The 21,503-nt window shown below is 45.5% G+C and overlaps 1 protein-coding gene across 1 annotated transcript in view; it reads right to left on the bottom strand.

Annotated features, from left to right (window-relative positions):
- Positions 1 to 21,503, bottom strand: part of itgbl1 (integrin, beta-like 1) — a 159,143-nt gene that overhangs the window by 114,279 nt on the left and 23,361 nt on the right. The window contains exons 3-7 of the mRNA XM_014163793.2: positions 20,613 to 20,759; positions 19,823 to 19,945; positions 17,077 to 17,217; positions 13,322 to 13,462; positions 8,714 to 8,860 (exon numbers count right to left, since the gene is read on the bottom strand). Coding sequence (XP_014019268.1) covers positions 8,714 to 8,860; positions 13,322 to 13,462; positions 17,077 to 17,217; positions 19,823 to 19,945; positions 20,613 to 20,759 — 699 coding nt within the window. The remainder of the gene's footprint in view (positions 1 to 8,713; positions 8,861 to 13,321; positions 13,463 to 17,076; positions 17,218 to 19,822; positions 19,946 to 20,612; positions 20,760 to 21,503) is intronic.

The following is a 21,503-nucleotide window of genomic DNA, read 5'->3' as shown; positions in this document are numbered from 1 at the left end:
AGGAAGCACAGTTCCCGCTCAGCCCAGTCAAAACTGTTCGCTGCTCTGGCACCCCAATGGTGGAACAAGCTCCCTCACGACGCCAGGACAGCGGAGTCAATCACCACCTTCCGGAGACACCTGAAACCCCACCTCTTTAAGGAAAGCTAGGATAGGATAAAGTAATCCTTCTAACCGCCCCCCCCCCCCCCTTAAAATATTTAGATGCACTATTGTAAAGTGGTTGTTCCACTGGATATCATAAGGTGAATGCACCAATTTGTAAGTCGCTAAATGACTTAAATGTAATGTAAATGTAAAAAGCGTGTGTGATTCTTAAAATAAAGTGGTGATCCTAACTGACCTAAAACATATAATTTTTACTAGGATTAAATGTCAGGAATTGTGAAAAACTGAGTTTAAATGTTTGTCACATCCTGACCCTTGTAAGAGGTCATTTTCTATAATAGATGGGTCAGGGTGAGACAGGGGGTGTTTGGTTGGTTTTCTGGTTTTCTATTTCTATGTTTTGTGTTCTAGGTTTTCTATTTCTATGTTTTTTGGGGAGGTGTTGATCTCCAATTGGAGGCAGCTGGTCCTCGTTGCCTCTGATTGGAGATTATATTTAAGTAGGGGGTTTTTCCTTTTGGGTTTGTGGGTTGTTAATTTTGAGTGTGTTTTCCATTTTGTCTGTAGTACCTGACGGAACTGTTTGGTCGTTTTGTTGTTTTCTGTTTTAAGTGTATTCATTAAAGGAAATATGAGCACTTCACACGCCGCTCCTTGGTCCCCTTTAGACGACCCACGTGACAGAACAACCCACCTCAAAAGGACCAAGCAGCATGGTAAGGAGTATCTAGAGGAATGGACTTGGGAGGACATTTTGGATGGAAAAGGACCTTGGAGGCAGGCTGGGGAGTATCGACGCCCGAAGGAGGAAATTGAAGAAGCAGAGGGAGCGACGATACTACGAGGCACTATATCCACCAATAGGCAAGGCGGAGAGGCAGCCCCCCCCCCCCAAATGTTTTGGGGGGCATACGGGGAGTTTGGCCACGTCAGGGGGGAGACCTGATCTAACTTCCCGTGCGTATCGGAGAGAGCCGTGGAGTAGACAGGAGCCAGTCAGGGAGTCAATCGCGGAGCTCGACACAAGATTCCGAAGAGAGGTACTGGCAGAAAGAGCACTACGGAGCGGGCGTGCTGAGGAGCGAGTGGATGAATGAGCAATGGGTTATGGTGTGATGCGCAATATATCACCCATACGCATTCACAGCCGGGTGCGCTCGGTGCCAGCTTCTAACCGGTGTAGGACAAGGATGGTCATTCACCCAGAAAGGATTAGGCCTGCTCAGCATGCCTGGTCTCCAGTTCGCCTCCATAGCCCGGTACGTCCTGTTCCTGCTCCCTGCACTCGTCCTGAGGTGCGTGTTACCAGTCTGGCGCCACCTAAGCCAGTTCCACGCATCAGACCTTCAGTGCGCATGCCCAGTTCGGAGTGTCCTGTTCCTGCTCCCTGCATTCGTCCTGAGGTGGGGGTTACCAGTCTGGCACCACCCATGCCAGTACCACGCAACAGGATTCCAGTTCACATTCCCCGTCCAGAGCTTCCGGCGACAGTTCCCCGTCCAGAGCTTCCGGCGACAGTTCCCCGTCCAGAGCTTCCGGCGACAGTTCCCCATCCAGAGGTTCCGGCGACAGTTCCCCGTCCAGAGCTTCCGGCGACAGTTCCCCGTCCAGAGCTTCCGGCGACAGTTCCCAGTCCAGAGCTTCGGCGACGTTTTTTAGTCCGGAACCTACTGAGACGGCCTACAGTCCGGAACCTACTGAGACGGCCTACAGTCCGGAACCTACTGAGACGGCCTACAGTCCGGAACCTACTGAGACGGCCTACAGTCCGGAACCTACTGAGACGGCCTACAGCCCGGAGCCTCCGGCGACGCTCCTCAGCCCGGAGCCTCCGGCGACGCTCCTCAGCCCGGAGCCTCCGGCGACGCTCCTCAGCCCGGAGCCTCCGGCGGCGGCCCGCGGCCCGGAGCCTCCGGCGGTGGCCCGCGGCCCGCAGCCCGGAGACTTTGGCGGCGGCCTGCAGCCCGGAACCTTCGGCGGCGGCCTGCAGCCCAGATCCTCCGGCGGCGGTCTGCAGCACAGAGCTTCCGGTAATGATCTACAGTCCAATTCTTCTAATAATGATCCACAGGTCGGTGTTACAGAAGCGGAGCCGGAGCCACCTCCGTTGCTGGAGGATGGGAGAGATAGGAAGGTTCTGGGTTTAGCACCAGTGCCGCCATAGACTTTTGTCACCCTCCCTCCCCTCCCCGTGTGTTTTTGTGGTTGTTTTGTTGGGGGGGTTGTGTGCAGTCGGGGTCTGCACCTTTGGGGGGGGGGCGCTGTCACATCCTGACCCTTGTAAGAGGTCATTTTCTATAGTAGATGGGTCAGGGCGTGACGGGGTGTTTGGTTGGTTTTCTGGTTTTCTATTTCTAGGTTTTCTATTTCTATGTTGTTGTTTTTTTGGGGTTGATCTCCAATTGGAGGCAGCTGGTCCTCGTTGCCTCTGATTGGAGATCATATTTAAGTAGGGGGTTTTTCCTTTTGGGTTTGTGGGTTGTTGATTGTGAGTAGTGTGTTTTCCGTTTTGTCTGTAGTACCTGACAGAACTGTTTGGTCATTTTGTTGTTTTCTGTTTTAAGTGTATTCATTAAAGGAAATATGAGCACTTCACACGCCGCGCCTTGGTCCCCTTTAGACGACCCACATTACATTGTATTTGACTAAGGTGTATGTAAACTTCCGACTTCAACTGTATATATTTTTAGCAAAGATTGGCCTACCTTTGCATCTTCACAGAAAATGTGTTGTGATTGGAGGTCTGGATTTGCTATGCTGCATTTTTTGGAAACTTGGATTAAATATGATGTTTGCCTTTCCGTGCCTTTTATAACCTACTACTGAATATGGTGAAAATGTATGCTCAGATGTTGTATGTCACCTTCATGTGAAGAAACACTATAATTTTCGGCACCTGAACACAAAATAATTTGGGCGTGAGTCGGATTTAGCACATTTTCGATCGGATATACGAGGATGAATGCTACATATGTAACGCTATCTATTGAAATTGTGATTATTTTTTTAAATGCGGATACATAAATGATCAGTTAATGATTACAGATATGAAACATTTCTGAAAATATGCCTAAGTGTAAAGGCTTAGATATGTTGACACATACCCTTTGCAGAGTTAGAATATTCAACAAATATGTAAACGGGTGCATGCGCATTAGGTGCGTGTCTTGAACGTATCTCAACCCAGAAATCTCTCTGGACTCATACGGTAGAAGGGAGATTTCTCAGGTCCAGATTGGATGCATGTAGAAACTGTCCCATTATGGAGAATACCCTAGCTCCGTATCTGCATATCTGGAGCATGTCTACACCCTACATTTAACCTCTCTAGGGGCGGCTGGACGAAATCGTCCCACCTACAGCCAGTTGAATCCCGTGGCGCGTTATTCAAATACCTTAGAAATGCTATTACTTCAATTTCTCAAACATATGACTATTTTACACCATTTTAAAGACAAGACTCTCGTTAATCTAACCACACTGTCCGATTTCAAAAAGGCTTTACAACGAAAGCAAAACATTAGATTATGTCAGCAGAGTACCCAGCCAGAAATAATCAGACACCCATTTTTCAAGCTAGCATATAATGTCACATAAACCCAAACCACAGCTAAATGCAGCACTAACCTTTGATCTTCATCAGATGACAACCCTAGGACATTATGTTATACAATACATGCATGTTTTGTTCAATCAAGTTCATATTTATATCAAAAAACAGCTTTTTACATTAGCATGTGACGTTCAGAACTAGCATACCCCCCGCAAACTTCCGGTGAATTTACTAAATTACTCACGATAAACGTTCACAAAAAACATAACAATTATTTTAAGAATTATAGATACAGAACTCCTCTATGCACTCGCTATGTCCGATTTTAAAATAGCTTTTCGGTGAAAGCACATTTTGCAATATTCTGAGTAGATAGCCCGGCATCACAGGGCTAGCTATTTAGACACCCACCAAGTTTAGCACTCATCAAAGTCAGATTTACTATAAGAAAAATGTTATTACCTTTGCTGTTCTTCGTCAGAATGCACTCCCAGGACTTCTACTTCAATAACAAATGTTGGTTTGTTTCAAAATAATCCATAGTTATGTTCAAATATCCTCTGTTTTGTTCGTGCATTCAAGACACTATCCGAATAGTAAAGAAGGGTGACGCGCATGACGCATTTCGTGACAAAAAAATTCTAAATATTCCATTACCGTACTTCGAAGCATGTCAACCGCTGTTTAAAATCAATTTTTATGCCATTTTTCTCGTAAAAAAGCGATAATATTCCGACCCGGGAAAGCGTGTTTACGTTCAAAGACGAAAGAAAATAAAACATGGGGTCGACTCGTGCACGAGCCTCAGTCTGATGATACTCTGACCGGCCACTATCCAAACGCGCTAATGTTTTTCAGCCAGAGGCTGGAATTACATCATTCAGCTTTTTCCCGGGTTCTGAGAGCCTATGGGAACCGTAGGAAGTGTCACGTTACAGCAAAGATCCTCAGTTTTCAATAAACAGAGCCAAGAAGAACAAGAACTTGTCAGACAGGCCACTTCCTGTAAGGAATCTTCTCAGGTTTTTAACAGCCATATGAGTTCTGTTATACTCACAGACACCATTCAAACAGTTTTAGAAACTTTAGGGTGTTTTCTATCCAAAGCCAATAATTATATGCATATTTTAGTTACTGGGCAGGAGTAGTAACCAGATTAAATCGGGTACGTTTTTTATCCGGCCGTGCAAATACTGCCCCCTATCCCCAACAGGTTTTAATAAAATGTTAAATATCTGGAAATATATAGATAAATATATCCCTTAATACTGACCCTTTTCGCCCAGTGAAATTCTTCCAAACTGGCAGCGGCTACAGTGCAAAACAGACCAAAGGACATGGCAAAATGCTAAAACAGTTAAGGTTTAATACTTCCTGCCACTCTAATCTATCCTCTATACATTTGAAATTGATTGGGCACTATAACCATATATGAGTTCAATTGGTACAGCATTCTCACTAATGGGTGCACAAATATAGCGTCACACCTCAAAATATGTTAATATGTTAATTAACCAGAAACAACAATACCATGCACCCACTAGTGGTCAAAAGGTATTTGGCTCACCAAAGATACGGTACTGTATTATACAGGGTGGAATTACAGTACCATTCGAAATACAGCAATTATTTCCCCCACCACAACATTTTCCCACAATGCACCATCATTTTCAGTATGCTGCAGTAAAATGTTTCAGAGTATTCTTACTGTTGACAATACAAAAAATGACCAAATAATTTACTGTTTTCCATTACAGTGTAGGCTACTATACAAGGTATTTGCTACGCACAAACAATTACCATGATGCAAATACAACATCCACACAATGTTTGGATCTCATTAGATCTGTATGGTATCGAAGCGCATCGTTTTAGTCCATTTAAAACCCACTGCTATCAGCAATATTGGACATTGGTTTCCTTTATTATTTCAGTGAGAGTCAGGTATAAGAATCACACAAAGGATAAGGAGGTCCCAAGAAAACATGCTTCCTCAGTCCAGAGGGACAGTTAATGAGGCATATAATGCAGTGTAATAAATCTAGAAACATCGACCCAGGCCAGTGCTATTGAGAGCAGCCCCTACCCTGACTCACACTGTAGCTGGCCAGCCATGCTCATTAGACACACACACACACATACGCACACACACATACGCACACACCAAGGTCGGTGGGTTCTATTTAAGATGAGGGAGAATTCCAAAATGTTTATGAGCATGGCATTATTTCTATTACAGCATATTGGATGACTGTCATTTATATTCCATACACCCAGCTCAATCTAACATTGATCGGTTTAGGCTACTACATGATACTCAAATGTTCCTTGTACCCATCATGAGGTTGCTCCAACCTAGCCTATAAATGAAAGTTTACAAAGTAGGTGCACAGGTCGAAAGAATTTTGAGTAATCAAGGTGACAGACACATTCAATACTGCATTGCACTAGCTATCTTCTTTTGCTATCTAAGTGAAAGTGAAAGTTTAAAAAATACAACCAAATATAGCTCTCTCTCTCTCTCTTGCTTCTCCTTAATTTTGGAATAAATTCATTTGTACAAAACGGTTCAACTATTGCCTTTCTCTTTGAGTCAACTACTCACCACATGTTATGCACTACAGTGCTAGCTAGCTGTAGCTTATGCATTTAGTACTAGATTCATTCTCTGATCCTTTGATTGGGTGAACAACATGTCAGTTCATGCTGCAAGAGCTCTGATAGGCTGGAGGGTGTCCTCTGGAAGTTGTCATAAGTACTGTGTAAGTCTATGGAAGGGGGTGAGAAACATGAGCCTCCTAGGTTTTGTATTGAAGTCAATGTACCCAGAGGAGGAGAGAAGCTTGCTGTCCTCCAGCTACACCATGGTGCTACCCTACAGTGTGCTGCTGAGGCTACGATAGACCTTCATTGTAAAACAGTTTGTTTTAATACATTATTTGGTGATGTGAATATATACTGCTCAAAAAAATAAAGGGAACACTTAAACAACACATCCTAGATCTGAATGAAAGAAATAATCTTATTAAAAACTTTTTTCTTTACATAGTTGAATGTGCTGACAACAAAATCACACAAAAATAATCAATGGAAATCCAATTTATCAACCCATGGAGGTCTGGATTTGGAGTCACACTCAAAATTAAAGTGGAAAACCAACCTACAGGCTGATCCAACTTTGATGTAATGTCCTTAAAACAAGTCAAAATGAGGCTCAGTAGTGTGTGTGGCCTCCACGTGCCTGTATGACCTCCCTACAATGCCTGGGCATGCTCCTGATGAGGTGGCGGATGGTCTTCTGAGGGATCTCCTCCCAGACCTGGACTAAAGCATCCGCCAACTCCTGGACAGTCTGTGGTGCAACGTGGCGTTGGTGGATGGAGCGAGACATGATGTCCCAGATGTGCTCAATTGGATTCCGGTCTGGGGAACGGGCAGGCCAGTCCATAGCATCAATGCCTTCCTCTTGCAGGAACTGCTGACACACTCCAGCCACATGAGGTCTAGCATTGTCTTGCATTAGGAGGAACCCAGGGCCAACCGCACCAGCATATGGTCTCACAAGGGGTCTGAGGATCTCATCTCGGTACCTAATGGCAGTCAGGCTACCTCTGGCAGGCACATGGAGGGCTGTGCGGCCCCCCAAAGAAATGCCACCCCACACCATGACTGACCCACCGCCAAACCGGTCATGCTGGAGGATGTTGCAGGCAGCAGAACGTTCTCCACGGCGTCTCCAGACTCTGTCACGTCTGTCACGTGCTCAGTGTGAACCTGCTTTCATCTGTGAAGAGCACAGGGCGCCAGTGGCGAATTTGCCAATCTTGGTGTTCTCTGGCAAATGCCAAACATCCTGCACGGTGTTGGGCTGTAAGCACAACCCCCACCTGTGGACGTCGGGCCCTCATACCACCCTCATGGAGTCTGTTTCTGACCGTTTGAGCAGACACATGCACATTTGTGGCCTGCTGGAGGTCATTTTGCAGGGCTCTGGCAGTGCTCCTCCTGCTCCTCCTTGCACAAAGGCGGAGGTAGCGGTCCTGCTGCTGGGTTGTTGCCCTCCTACGGCCTCCTCCACATCTCCTGATGTACTGGCCTGTCTCCTGGTAGCGCCTCCATGCTCTGGACACTACGCTGACAGACACAGCAAACCTTCTTGCCACAGCTCGCATTGATGTGCCATCCTGGATGAGCTGCACTACCTGAGCCACTTGTGTGGGTTGTAGACTCCATCTCATGCTACCACTAGAGTGAAAGCACCGCCAGCATTCAAAAGTGACCAAAACATAAGCCAGGAAGCATAGGAACTGTGAAGTGGTCTGTGGTCCCCACCTGCAGAACCACTCCTTTATTGGGGGTGTCTTGCTAATTGCCTATAATTTCCACCTGTTGTCTATTCCATTTGCACAACAGCATGTAAAATGTATTGTCAATCAGTGTTGCTTCCTAAGTGGACAGTTTGATTTCACAGAAGTGTGATTGACTTGGAGTTACATTATGTTGTTTAAGTGTTCCCTTTATTTTTTTGAGCAGTGTATTTAGTATAGTTTTATCTAAAAGGATAACTTTTTTAATGTTTCACTTTTTCTTTTTATGAACTTTACTGAGGAGGGCGGTCCTCCTCCTCTGAGGTCCCTCCACTGACACACACACACACACACACACACACACACACACACACACACACACACACACACACACACACACACACACACACACACACACACACACACACACACACACACACACACACACACACACACACACACACACACACACACACACACACACACACACACACACACACAGCCTTACATTAGCCAGTAAACTGAAAGGGAGACACTTGGCATCCCCTCAGTTCTGCTGAGATCCCAACACTAGGCGCAGAAGGATTCCATATGGACCGGTGTATAGTTGGACTGGTTTGCTCAGTTAGTTTGAGTATTGTGCACCAACATTTGAAACTACAAACACAATTTCTTAAAAAACACATTGAAACCATGGTGACGAGAAATGATTGGAAGTACTGTGCTGTAGTGTAGTTTTCTGTACCTCGTCCGAAGCAGGGCATGTTAGACGTTCCCTTGCACTTCTTCAGGCTGCTCTCCAGAGACAAGGAGCAGGACAGAGGGTGTTCACATTTCTTCCCCATCCAGCCTTCCTTACAGTCACACCTTCCACAGTTACACTGGCCATGTCCTGAGGGAGAGGAGGGAGAGTGTAAAGATGAAGGGGTTGGGGAGGAGAAGGGGAAAATAGTGGAAAGATTAGGTAGAAGAAAGAGTGTGAGTAGATGGGGTGATTTGGGGTTGGGGGAAGGGGATGGAAGGAAGAAGAGAGGGACAGAGAAAGAGGGGAGCGAGTGGGAGAGGGATGGATGAAAAGGGACTGGAAAGGATGAGGGAGAATTTAGTGTTGTGAGGGAGAGGTTTACTGTGTTTTGACAAACAAAACACCATAAACATAAAAAGCTGTTCCAATGCAAATATATATTTTTGAAACAAATCAGAGGAATATACTTTATCATCACCAATAGAAGGCACAGTGAGAGCATCCATTACATTTGCCCAATAAGTTACTAAAACCTCCTTCCCAAAAATATAGTTGGAAAGTTACATATGAAACAGCATAACTTTTTATGGCTATAAAGTTTTACTGTTGTATTAGAACCAGATGGAAGAGTTTCTTTTCGGTGTTGGCCCTGTGTCTGTGATCTCAGGGTAATCCTGAAAAACAGAAGTGGGTGGAGTGTTTTCTTTGTCTGAAACTGTATTATTCCACCCAACGCCCAATTTCTGAATCAGCTGGACTTTAATCAAGAACAGAATGTATCCGGTTTCTAAAGTTCATGTAACCCTCACAAAATCTTTGGGTTACTTTGACAAAGATTGTGTAATATAATTGTCTGTTCTGTGTCCATGTTGTTGGTCGATGTTACATTTTGTTCATAATCACCTTTCAATAACCTTACATACTAAACATTGCTGTCACATCCTGACCATAGAAAGCTGTGGAACGACACACACGCTGCACTTTGGTCCGCTCCTTTCTACGACAACGGTGACAGCATCTCCCAGCACCAAAGGACCAAGCAGCGTGGTCAGCAGGACAAATGGACATGGGAGGAAATCCTGGACGGGAGAGGACCCTGGAGGCAGGCCGGGGAATATCGCTGATCAAGGAAGCAGATGGAGGCTGCGAGAGATGAATGGCGAATATATGAGGCACTAGCACGGCAACAATGGAAGCCCGAGAGGCAGCCCCGATAATTTTTTTGGGGGGGGCACACGGGGAGATTGGCAGAGTCAGGGTGGAGACCTGAGCCAACTCCCCGTGCTTACCATGGGGAGCGAGTGACGAAGCAAGCACCGTGTTATGCGGTGATGCGCACTGTGTCGCCAGTGCGCATTCACAGCCCGGTGCGATCTGTGCCCGCGCCCCGCATTTGTCGAGCTAAGTTGAGCATTCAGCCAGGAAGGGTGGTGCCAGCTCAGCGCTCCTGGTCTCCAGTTCGCCTTCTCGGTCCAGGATATCCTGCGCCGGCTCTGTGCACTGTGTCGCCAGTGCGTATTCACAGCCCAGTGCATCCTGTGCCAGCGCACCGCGTTTTCCGGGCGAAAGTAAGCATCCAGCCAGGACGGGTTGTGCCAGCTCTACGATCGAGACCTCCTGTGCACCTCCACGGCCCAGTATATCCTGTGCCTGCCCCATGTACCCGGCCTCCAGTGAGTCTATCCAGCCTGGTATGCCCTGTGCCTGCTCCTCGCACTTGCCCTGAGGTGCGTGTCACCAGTCTGGCGCCACCTGTGCCAGCCCCACGCATCAGGCTTCCAGTGCGCCTGCCCAGTCCAGGGTGTCCTGTTTCTGCTCCCCGCACTCGCCCTGAGGTGTGTGTTACTAGTCTGGCGCCACCTGTGCCAGCCCCAGAGCTTCCGGCGACAGTTCCCAGTCCAGAGCTTCCGGCGACAGTTCCCAGTCCAGAGCTTCCGGCGACAGTTCCCAGTCCAGAGCTTCCGGCGACAGTTCCCAGTCCAGAGCTTCCGGGCGGCAGTTCCCAGTCCAGAGCTTCCGGCGGCAGTTCCCAGTCCAGAGCTTCCGGTGGCAGTTCCCAGTCCAGAGCTTCTGGCGGCAGTTCCCAGTCCAGAGCTTCCGGCGGCAGTTCCCAGTCCAGAGCTTCCGGCGACAGTTTCCAGTCCAGAGCTTCCGGCGACAGTTCCCAGTCCAGAGCTTCCGGCGACAGTTCCCAACCTCCAGAGACGGCCCGCAGTCCGGAACCTCCAGCAGCGGTCCGCAGTCCAGAACCTCCGACGATGATCTGCAGTCCAGAACCTCCGGTGATGATCCACGGTCCGGGTCATTCGGCGACGATCCAGAGTCCGGTGACACAAAAGCGGAGGGATCAGCGAGCGGAGTGGGGGTTACACCCCGAACTGGAGCCGCCTCCTCTGCTGGAGGATCCACGGGATGAGAAGGTTCTGAGTACTGCACCAGAGCCGCCATAGACATTTGTCAACATCCCTTACCCTCCCTTTTTTTTGTGTGTTGGTGTGTGGTCAGAGTCCGCACCTTTCGGGGGGGGGGGGGGGTTACTGTCACGTCCTGACCATAGAAAGCTGTTATTTCTATGGTAGAGTAGGTCAGGGCGTGACGGGGGTTTTCTAGTTTAGTTTTTCTATGTTGTTATGTTCTAATTTTGTATTTCTATGTTGGGTTTTGCTTGGGATGATCTCCAATTAGAGGCAGCTGGTCCTCGTTGTCTCTACTTGGAGATCATACTTATGTAGGTGTTTTTCCCACCTGGGTTGGTGGGAGATTGTTTTTGAGTTAGTGTAAGTTTCACCTCTGCGTCACGGTTTGTTGTTTTGTTATTCAGTTTATATATATGTATTTCATAGTTTCACAGTGTAAATAAAATGTGGAACGACACACACGCTGCACTTTGGTCTGCTCCTTTCTACGACAACCATGACAATTGCTATGATTCTATTGTTTGCACTTCTCTTCTCCCCTTTGTTTACATATTCAATCAAATCAAATTGTATTTGTCACGTGCGCCAAATACAACAGGTGTAGACCTTACAGTGAAATGCTTACTTACAAGCTCTTAACCAACAATGCAGTTTTAAGAAAGTACCTTAAAAAATCATTAAAGTGCCGCAGTAAATAACAATAGCGGGGCTATATACGGGGGTACTGGTACAGAGTCAATGTGCGGGGCACCGGTGTCGAAGTAATTGAGGTAACATGTACATGTAGGTAAAGTTATTAATGTGACTATGCACACATAATATCAGAGAGTAGCAGCAGCGTAGTGGGGGGGGGGGGTGGATGCAAATAGTCTGGGTAGCCATTTCATTAGAAGCCTCTTGGACCTAGACTTGGTGCTCCGGTACCCCTTGCCGTGCGGTAGCAGAGAGAACAGTCTAAGACTAGGGTGGCTGGAGTCTTTGGCAATTTTTAGGGCCTTCCTCTGACACTGCCTGGTATAGACGTCCTGGATGACAGGCATCTTGGCCCCAGTGATGTACTGGGCCGTACGCACAACACTGTAGTGCCTTGCGGTCGGAGGCCGAGCAGTTGCCATACCAGGCAGTGTTGCAACCAGTCGGGATGCTCTTGATGGTGTTGCTGTAAAACCTTTTGAGGATCTGAGGACTCATGCCAAAACTTTTCAGACTCCTGAGGGGGAATAGGTTTTGTCGTGCCCTCTTCACGACTGTCTTGGTGTGCTTGGAAGATGTTAGTTTGTTGGTGATGTGGACGCCAAGGAATTTGAAGCTCTCAACATGCTCCACTGCAGCCCCATCGATGAGAATGGGGGTGTGCTTGGTCCTCCTTTCCTGTAGTCCACAATCATCTCCTTTGTCTTGATCACGTTGAGGGAGAGGTTGTTGTCCTGGCAACACATGGTCAGGTCTCTAACCTCCTCCCTCTAACCTCCTCCCTATCGATGTCGGTGATCAGGCCTACCACCGCTGTGTCATCGGCAAACTTAATGATGGTGTTGGAGTCATGCCTGGCCGTGCAGTCATGAGTGAACAGGGAGTACAGGAGGGGACTGATTGAGTGTCTGATGCTTTACTTGCCTGTCATTTCTCGTGGACAGATTCTCGTGGACAGATGAAACGTCAAAAATCTGTCAAGGCTAATGTAAAATTGTGGTTACGAGCAGCAGTTTTTCCTGGTTTTCGTCGTTGATTATTCGGATGAATCAGGATTGGGTGAATGCCGTGCTTTAACTGGTGTGGTGATTTTCAAGCCCGTGTGCGGATGATACACAGTTTCCACTAGATTACACAGCCACAAAGTCAAAATTGGCTGTATCGTAAAAATGTGCTTTTTGGCCATGATTGACACGGGTGAAATTAGTGGAAGGGAGGGGTTTGTCAGAGAATTTCTGTTTGGAATCTTCACTTCCTTCTTTTGCACAAAGCTAATCACAATTGTTAACAGCATTCCCCACAGAAGTAGAACAGGAAATTAAAAACTTTCACAAGATCATTTTAGTTCTGGGTAACCGAGATTAGCTTGCCCTTACAGTTGTCCTATGTCAGTACATGTTAACATTGCATTAACATTATATTAAAGTGACATATAGAATGCATTACATTTGAGTGTTTCAGACCGAAGCGAACACAGCCAGTTGCCATCCTGTCTCACCTGAACAGAAGTCGTCAGAGTATCGGTCGTAGGTTGCGTGACAGCTCCTCTCATCACACTCGCAGGTGTCCCCGTGAATGTCACCCCAGTCCCCTGATGGATCCACATCATAGCATGTACACTCCCCACATATGCAGGTACCTATACACACAGAAACCCACACAGCAAAGAATGCACACACACACAAACACACGCACAATATTTTCAAAATTTGGAGTTGATTCTGCTTTCAACACATTCCCAGAGAAAACCCAGTCTAATCCTTTTTTAACTAAATGAATGTTTATGCACCACAGAGATCAAACAATAGAGGACCTATGGGAACTCAAAGAAAGTCAGAGAGACTACAAACATTATTTTGTTGTATGGAATATTTTAGGCACGGAAACCTTATTGAACACACAAGAGCCATCCTTCCTATGCCTCTTGAGTTTAAGGATTAGGAGGTTTGCTGAGACATTTTCAGTTAGTGGCAGTAACACAATCAAAGTCTGGCTGAGAGGGAAGGCAGACTGATTCCCCCTGAGTCTCAAATCCTTGGTAATGACCCCAGAGTGCAGACTGTTGACAAGAAAAGACCACCGCTATTTTATTTATTTTACCTTTAATTAACTAGTCAAGTCAGTTAAGAACAAATTCTTATTTTATGATAGGAGGGACTGGGTTTGGGCAGGAGCATGGCAGTAGCCTTAGTGGGCATAGCAAGGGACAATGGCAGGAGCCTACGTTTGGGTAAGGCAATGAGCAATGGCAGGGTAAATGGCAGGAGCCTGTAGGGGCACAGCAATGGGCAATAGCAGGGGTAATGTCAGAAGCAAAGGCAGGAGCCTAGGTAGGGGCACAGCAAAAGCCAATGGCAGGAGCCTAGGGGTAAGGCACTGGGCAATGGCAGGAGCAAAAGCAGGAGCCAAGGTAGGGGCACGACAATGAGCAATGTCAGGAAGCAGGATCACAGGCAGGGGGAGGAGAATAAGATTAAGTACAGTATAGGCAGATGTATGGTCAAGCATGGTCAGGTCTGGAGGTAATCTGTGATAGTGGAACAACCGTGGCTCTCATGCCCTTTCTCTATCCTCCTTCCCACTCTCCGCTAATTTCCTAGCTCACGTACCTCCAACTCTCTCTTTCATTATTTTCCCTCTGATGAGTCTAAGCCAGGGTGCCAGTTGAGCAGTTGCCAGTGGAAATCCCATTTTCTCTTATCAGGCGCGACAGGGCAGGACAGGGGAGCCAGGTCAGTTGCCAGGCCTCTTGACTAGGGCAGACACATGGCAGACTTGGCCTCTGGCCCTGGATCTCCTACCCCTTCTGGGAACCCTGGAGCTCAGGCATCCCTGGCTATAGAGCCATGCTGTTTCATGCCACTAACAATGTCACTGTTCTAAAAACTTGAATGCAAACCATGAGTCCTGACTTTAACACCTGGACCTGTATATCTCAGAGATATACACTGAGTGTACCAAACATTAATAAGAACACCTGCTCTTTCCATGACATAGACTGACCAGGTGAATCCAGGTGAAAGCTATGATCCCTTATTGATGTCACTTGTTAAATATACTTAAATCAGTGTAGATGAAGTGGAGGAGACAGGTTAAGGAAGGATGTTTAAGCCTTGAGACAACTGAGACATGGATTGTGTGTCATTCAGAGTGTGAATGGGCAAGACACAAAACGTAAGTGCCTTAGAACGGGGTATGGTGGTAGGTGCCAGGCGCATCGGTTTGTGTCAAGAACTGCAACGCTGCTGTTTTTTCACACTCAACAGTTTCCTGTGTGTATCAAGAATAGTCCACCACCCAAAAGACATCCAGCCAACTTTACACTGTGGGAAGCATTGGAGTGAACATGGACCAGCATCCCTGTGGAATGCTTTCGACACCTTGTAGTCCCTACCCAGAAGAATTGAGGCTGTTCATTAAAGATATATATTATTATTGGCTTATACAGTACAGATTTTAAGTGTTTGCCTCTTTTTACATTGTTTTCAAAGAATACCAGCTTTATCTTCCTCCCACCAAGAGAAGATATGTAGCATTCCAATAACCCCTTTTCTTTAAGAACCATGGTACATGCACATGTTGTCATTGATCTGAATTTCAATAAAATCATCAGGATCAAATCATTTTGGATGTGCATTTGTATTTGCACTCTTATGAATGTTCACATTTAACCCAGCAATATTTCTGATGTTGAGAATTTCCAAAGCCTGCCAATTTGGGGCAAATTATTAGAACCAATGAACAAACAAGGTGATTCAGATGAAAAGATGGGGATGGGGATAAATTGAATTGATGGGGAGACATCCACAGTGAGTTGTCAATCAAATCACTGAGTGAGCACGGGAGATGAGAGAATACAAGAGGGGATGATCATTTTTCACTGCTATAAATACCACTTATTCTTTGGAATAAGGATGCAGCGTTCAAGCGAGCACCCGCTTTGAGCACTTATTTACCTTGATCCCTTTCTGATGATGATTGTGTGTCATCTTGAAAAGGCCCCACTATAGCAATGCAAATGTTCCTAGTACTAATAGCTTGTTTCTATGTCAGTTTAGAATGACGTTTTATACTGAAGTAAGTAAACTAAATGGTAGGTGGAGAGTGACATACACACACTGGGTGTGTCTATTTACTTTCACAGAGTGACTACTGCAGTCTGGGACACCTGCAGCTCTTCTCCCTCCAGTTGAACACAATCTCACTGATTAGTCAGGCACCACAGGCACTGTGTAAACCAAACACAACACCTGATTTTGGACTGAGGGAAACTGTAGGTTTCTAGTAGGGTAACCCAAGTGTAGGTTTTATTTCTGCATTGCTCTATCTGTTGCACCTACCGCAATGTACACTTTCTCTTTGAGTTTCAATGTATTGGTCTCTCTCTCTCTCTCTCTCTGTGTGTGTGTGTGTGTGTGTGTGTGTGTGTGTGTGTGTGTGTGGGGGGGGGGTAAGTAGAGTGGTAAAGGTGCAGTTGTATTCACACCGTGTTAGCTGTCCACTTGACCACAAATGAGAAATTCAGCTCTGTGGTCGAGTTCAGTCCATGTACCACTTACCCTTAATTTTTGCTGAAAAGCTCACGGGGACAATTTCAACTTTTTCTCCTGCCTGTCCAAGCTCTGATGAGACTTTCAGTGGAATATACAAAATGAGGGAATTTTTATCTTTCTCTCTCTCCTTCTCTACCCCTCTCCTGCTCTCTCTCTCTCTCTCTTTCTCTCTCTCGCTCCTTCTATCCCCCCACAACTCTTTTATCTCTCTCTCTCTCTCACTCTGTCTCTCTCTCTACACAAGCAGTAATAGTTTTGGAACTGTGCCAGAGGTAGCCCTCAGTCTCATCTGCACCTGTCAGTTAGCTAAATTAGACTGAAAAGAGGTCCTCTCATCTGTGTCTGTTTAGTCATACATACTTTCCCTGCCTGTCCCCTGTTGCGTCTTTGCAACAACAATCAACCTCAGTATCAATGGAGCAACTAAGATGATGAGGCATAGCAACTGGGTATGGATATCACCAACCACAGTATGATTGAATTATCTCAATATCTAGATGAAAGACATTGAGAGATGTTATCTTCCGTTTTTCATTCTCTCTGTTACATGTTGCATCTGTGCTCACTTTCTAGCTCTCTTTCTCTCGCCATGTCCTCTGCTCTTTTTCAATCCTCCCTCTCACTATCTGTCTTCCTCTTCTGTCTCTCTGTCTCTCTCTCTCTCGCTCTCTCACTCTCTCAGAGACTCAGTGGGACCGACCTCTGTTGCTGCAGATCTTGCCATCCGGAGACGTACATCTCCGCTTGCTCTCCCACGGGCTGATGTCACACTGTAATTCACATTTGTCTCCATGCCAACCGGCCGCGCAGTAACAGTTGCCACAGTAACACTGGCCGTGGCCTGGAAGCAGAACAGAATGCAACAGTCACACAGAGACGAACAAACGCCTTCATCTTTACATAGCATACAACAAGAAATCTGTTATCATTGTTGAATCGTTGGGTGTCACTTTGGGTAAACATTTTCTGCCTTTTTGAATATAATTATTTATTCAAAAATTTGCCTTATAAATTCTTTATTACTGGACTATTATAACTATTGTTAACGAATCAACATTTCTGTCAATGTAGGTTTATCCCAGAGGATAATTACACAAGGTACTTTTACAGCCACATAAATTAAGGAAAGTAGTTCCCTTTTACAGTGCCTTAAGAAAGCATTCATATTCATAAATTCAAAATGGATTAAATGTTTTTTTTTCCTCACCCATCTACACAAAGCAAAAATGTGTTTTGATATGTTTGCAAATTTATTGAAAATGAAATACAGATATACTGTATAGCATTTACATAAGTATTCACACCCCTGAGTCCCACAGCGATTACAGCTGTGAGTCTTTCTGGGTAAGTCTCTAAGAGTTTTCCACACCTGGATTGTACAACATTTGTGAGTTATTGTTTTAAAAATGATTCACGCTCTGTCAGCGCACTGGGATTTTAACAGTCCCGGTATTAGCGGACCGATATAGCCCTCTTTAGTGCAGGCAAAAAAAACATTCTCAGCACCTCGCCCCCAAACATCTTCCCACGGCTATGTACCCATAACATGATGCAGCCACCACTATTCTTCAAAATATGGAGAGTGGTACTCAGTAATTTGCCACAAACATTGCAAACAGGATGCATCTTTTCACTCTGTCAGTTTGGTTAGTATTGTGGAGTAACTACAATGTTGTTGATCCATCCTCAGTGTTCTCCTATCTCAGCCATTAAACTCTGTAAGTATTTTAAAGTCACCATTGGCCTCATGGTGAAATTCCTGAGTGGTATCCTTCCTCCTTTCAACTGAGTTAGAAAGGACACCTGTATCTTTATAGTGACTGGGTGTATTGACACACCATCCAAAGTGTAATTAATAACTTCACCATGCTCAAAGGGATATTCAGTGTCTGCTTTTTTTTATCCATTTACCAACAGGTGATCTTCTTTGCGAGGCAATGGAAAGCCTCCCTGGTCTTTGGGGTTGAATCTGTGTTTTAAATTCACTGCTCGGCTGAGGGATCTTACAGATACAGAGGGGTACAGAGATGAGGTAGTCATTCAAAAATCACTATTACTGCACACAGTGAGTCCATGCAACTTACTATGTGACTTGTTAGGTACATTTTTATTCCTGGACTTATTTAGGCTTTCCATAACAAAGGGGTTAAATACTTATTGACGCAAGACATTTCAGCTTTTCATTTTTAATTAACTTTAGAAAAATTTGGAGAAACTGAATTCCGTTTTGACATTATGGGGTATTGTGTGTAGGCCAGTAACAAAAATGTCAATTGAATCCATTTTAAATTCAGACTAAAACAACAAAATGTGAAAAAAGTCAAGGGGTGAAGTACTTTCTGAAGGCACTGTATATTCTGGTAATTAGGTTCACCTTTAATTACAGTTATTACAGAGACAGGTTGTGTCCCAAATGGCACCATATCACCTATATATACATAAATAAATAATGAATAGGGTTCCATTTGGGACGCAGGAACTGTCAATCTCTGTGCTTTGAATCTCCTGAAAAAATGTAATGACTTTGTCTCTCACAATGGACTGATGAGGAGAGAACATAATGTGTTTTATTTCAAATTAAATTAGAGAATGGTTAATTAAAGTTGACAACCAGGGGATCCCAAACCTTCAGGAACCGTTAGGATAAGTATAATAACCCCACTAAGTGATTCAGAAAACATTAGGTCAATCTTTAATTAACTTCCTATTAACCTTTTCACAAATTAAACTGTGGAATGTTTTTCCCACTCACAGAAGCTTTATAGATTGCACTGTCAGAAGTGCATTTGATTGTGCAAAGCCTGTGGTCTTGTGATAAGTTACCCGGCTGCTTGAACATACTGTACCTATGCCTCCCCACCGGAGACTGTGGTTCTATCCCCGTGTCTATCCCCGTGTCTCCCACTCTATTTCTAACCTGTCTGAAAGGAATATGGCATTCCACTATCTTTGGAAAAAAGATGTGCGTTTGATTTGCACAGGCACAGCATGTCCCAGATAGAGGGAGTTTGACACTTGCTACTGGTTGCGTACATTGGATTACTTTTCAGCCAGGTTTGCTGTCAGAACTAAACGGGTGATGCCACAGGACTGCCAGTTCCTTAATCTAGTGTCAACTCCCTCTATATAGGGGAGATGCTGCTTCTTCTGAACATTTAATGTTAAGCCACTAGCTGCAATTGACTGAATCCCAGCTAGAGTAACACGACCAGGGTGGGAGTAAGAGAGCATACCACAGCCAATATTGGAGACAGTTTCCATCAAATACAACATTCCCAAATCCTGCATTAGGTCTATAACAGTACAGCTATTTGTTTAAATGACATTCAAAACCAGGTCAGAGAAAACAATTTGTCTGTCTCAGTGGAAAGCATGGTCTGTTTGATGTGGAGGACATATTCTAGTGGCTACCTACACATACACCACACACAGGCTCAGGGGCGTACCTCCACACACCTCTCCGGTGTCCTCGTCCAGACATTCGCTGTCGTCACACTCACAGAAACGTCCTGTTACCAGACTCTTGCCATCGGGGTTGTGACACATGCAGCTGCCGCAGTGACAGGAGCCTGTCAGAGACACAAACATCTGTGTGTGTGTCTGTGGTGTGAGTGTGTGTGTGTGTCTCATCTGTCTGTCTGTCTTGATGTGATGCACATTAAGGGGTGAGGACACAGCTGGTTTGCAGATGTGCTTTGGGAGGGGTTGTGTGTCATCACGTGTGTGTTGGGGGCTCAGGCTGGGAAGCCTGTGCAGTGTTTGTGTGTGCATCTGCTTTAGGTCCCTAAGGCAGGGTGACAGCATGCTGTGAACGGATTTGCATTCACACATGCTGATTGGTCTTGCAATCAGGCCACACACGTTCTCACAAAAACACAGACACACAGACACACACACGGTCACAGGCAAGATCGTTAGGGTTATCCACATGTGGGTATGGTGAGTCTGAAGTAATAAGCTTGTGTCTTCAAATGTGCAAGCTCGCCCATAGGGCTCTGCTCAAAAGTAGTGCACTATATAGCGAATAGGGTGCAATTAGGGACGAAGCCACAGCTACTTTTCCTGTGTCTGTGTCATTATAGTTGTGTACCTGTGCTCACATAAGAGAGAGAGAATAATAGAGACAACACAGGGATAATCAAGCATGTGTCATACCTTTGCTAGCAAGAAAGAGCGAGGTGAGATACCTGTGTCAATATGAAAGAGGTTGAGGTGCGACGGCATAGTACAGTATACCTGCGTTGGAGCACACTACTCCCTGTGGGTTTCTGCACAGCTCCTTGCTCTTCTTGTTGGTCAGGTTACAGTCTTCCTGGTACTGGCAGGCCTCCCCGAACCAGTCCTCATCACACTCACACTTCCCACAGTGACACACACCATGGCCTACAGGGGAGGGAGATGGCAGAGTCAGATCAAACGTTGTGAGAGGTGTAGACCTAAGTCATAGAATTTAGAGACAATGGAATATTTTGATCAGCTGATGTTAAAAGCACAGTACATAGTGTACACATTGAAGTTCTCACACGCAGACACACATTGTATTGATAATACACAGGCACACAAGTGCACAGACACTCACCTGCACACACACATAATCATACATTTCACATGAATGTGCACACACGTGGTTGCTCTCACGCACGCAGGCACATGCACACAACCTTGCATTAGCCAGTTAAATGAAAAGGAGACACTTGGCATCCCCTCAGTTCTGCTAAGATGCTGAAGCTCTTCAGTCTAACCAGATGATGCAATAGTCCTCCAATCCAATCCTTACATTTTTATTTAACCTTTATTTAACTAGGCAAGTCAGTTAAGAACAAATTCTTATTTACAATGACGGCCTAGGAAGAGTGGGTTAACTGCCTTGTTCAGGGGCAGAACGACAGATCTTTACCTTGCAAAAATCCCCAGCTCGGGGACTCGATCTAGCAACCTTTCAGTTACTGGCCCAATGCTCTAACCACTAGGCTACCTGCCACCCCTTACATTACACAAGTAAGCCATGATGACTAGGATTTATACTATAGGGTATTCCTTCCTATTGTAATATTATTCAAATGTCACATCTTAAAACAAAGTGTTGGGAGAGAAGAGGGTTTAGGTAGAATGACACATTTTAAAGAG

The sequence above is a fragment of the Salmo salar genome, chromosome ssa21 (assembly GCF_905237065.1).
Source record: "Salmo salar chromosome ssa21, Ssal_v3.1, whole genome shotgun sequence".
NCBI lineage: Eukaryota > Metazoa > Chordata > Actinopteri > Salmoniformes > Salmonidae > Salmo > Salmo salar.
Note: the sequence above shows the minus strand (reverse complement) of the source record. Positions and strands in the feature narration are given on the sequence as shown.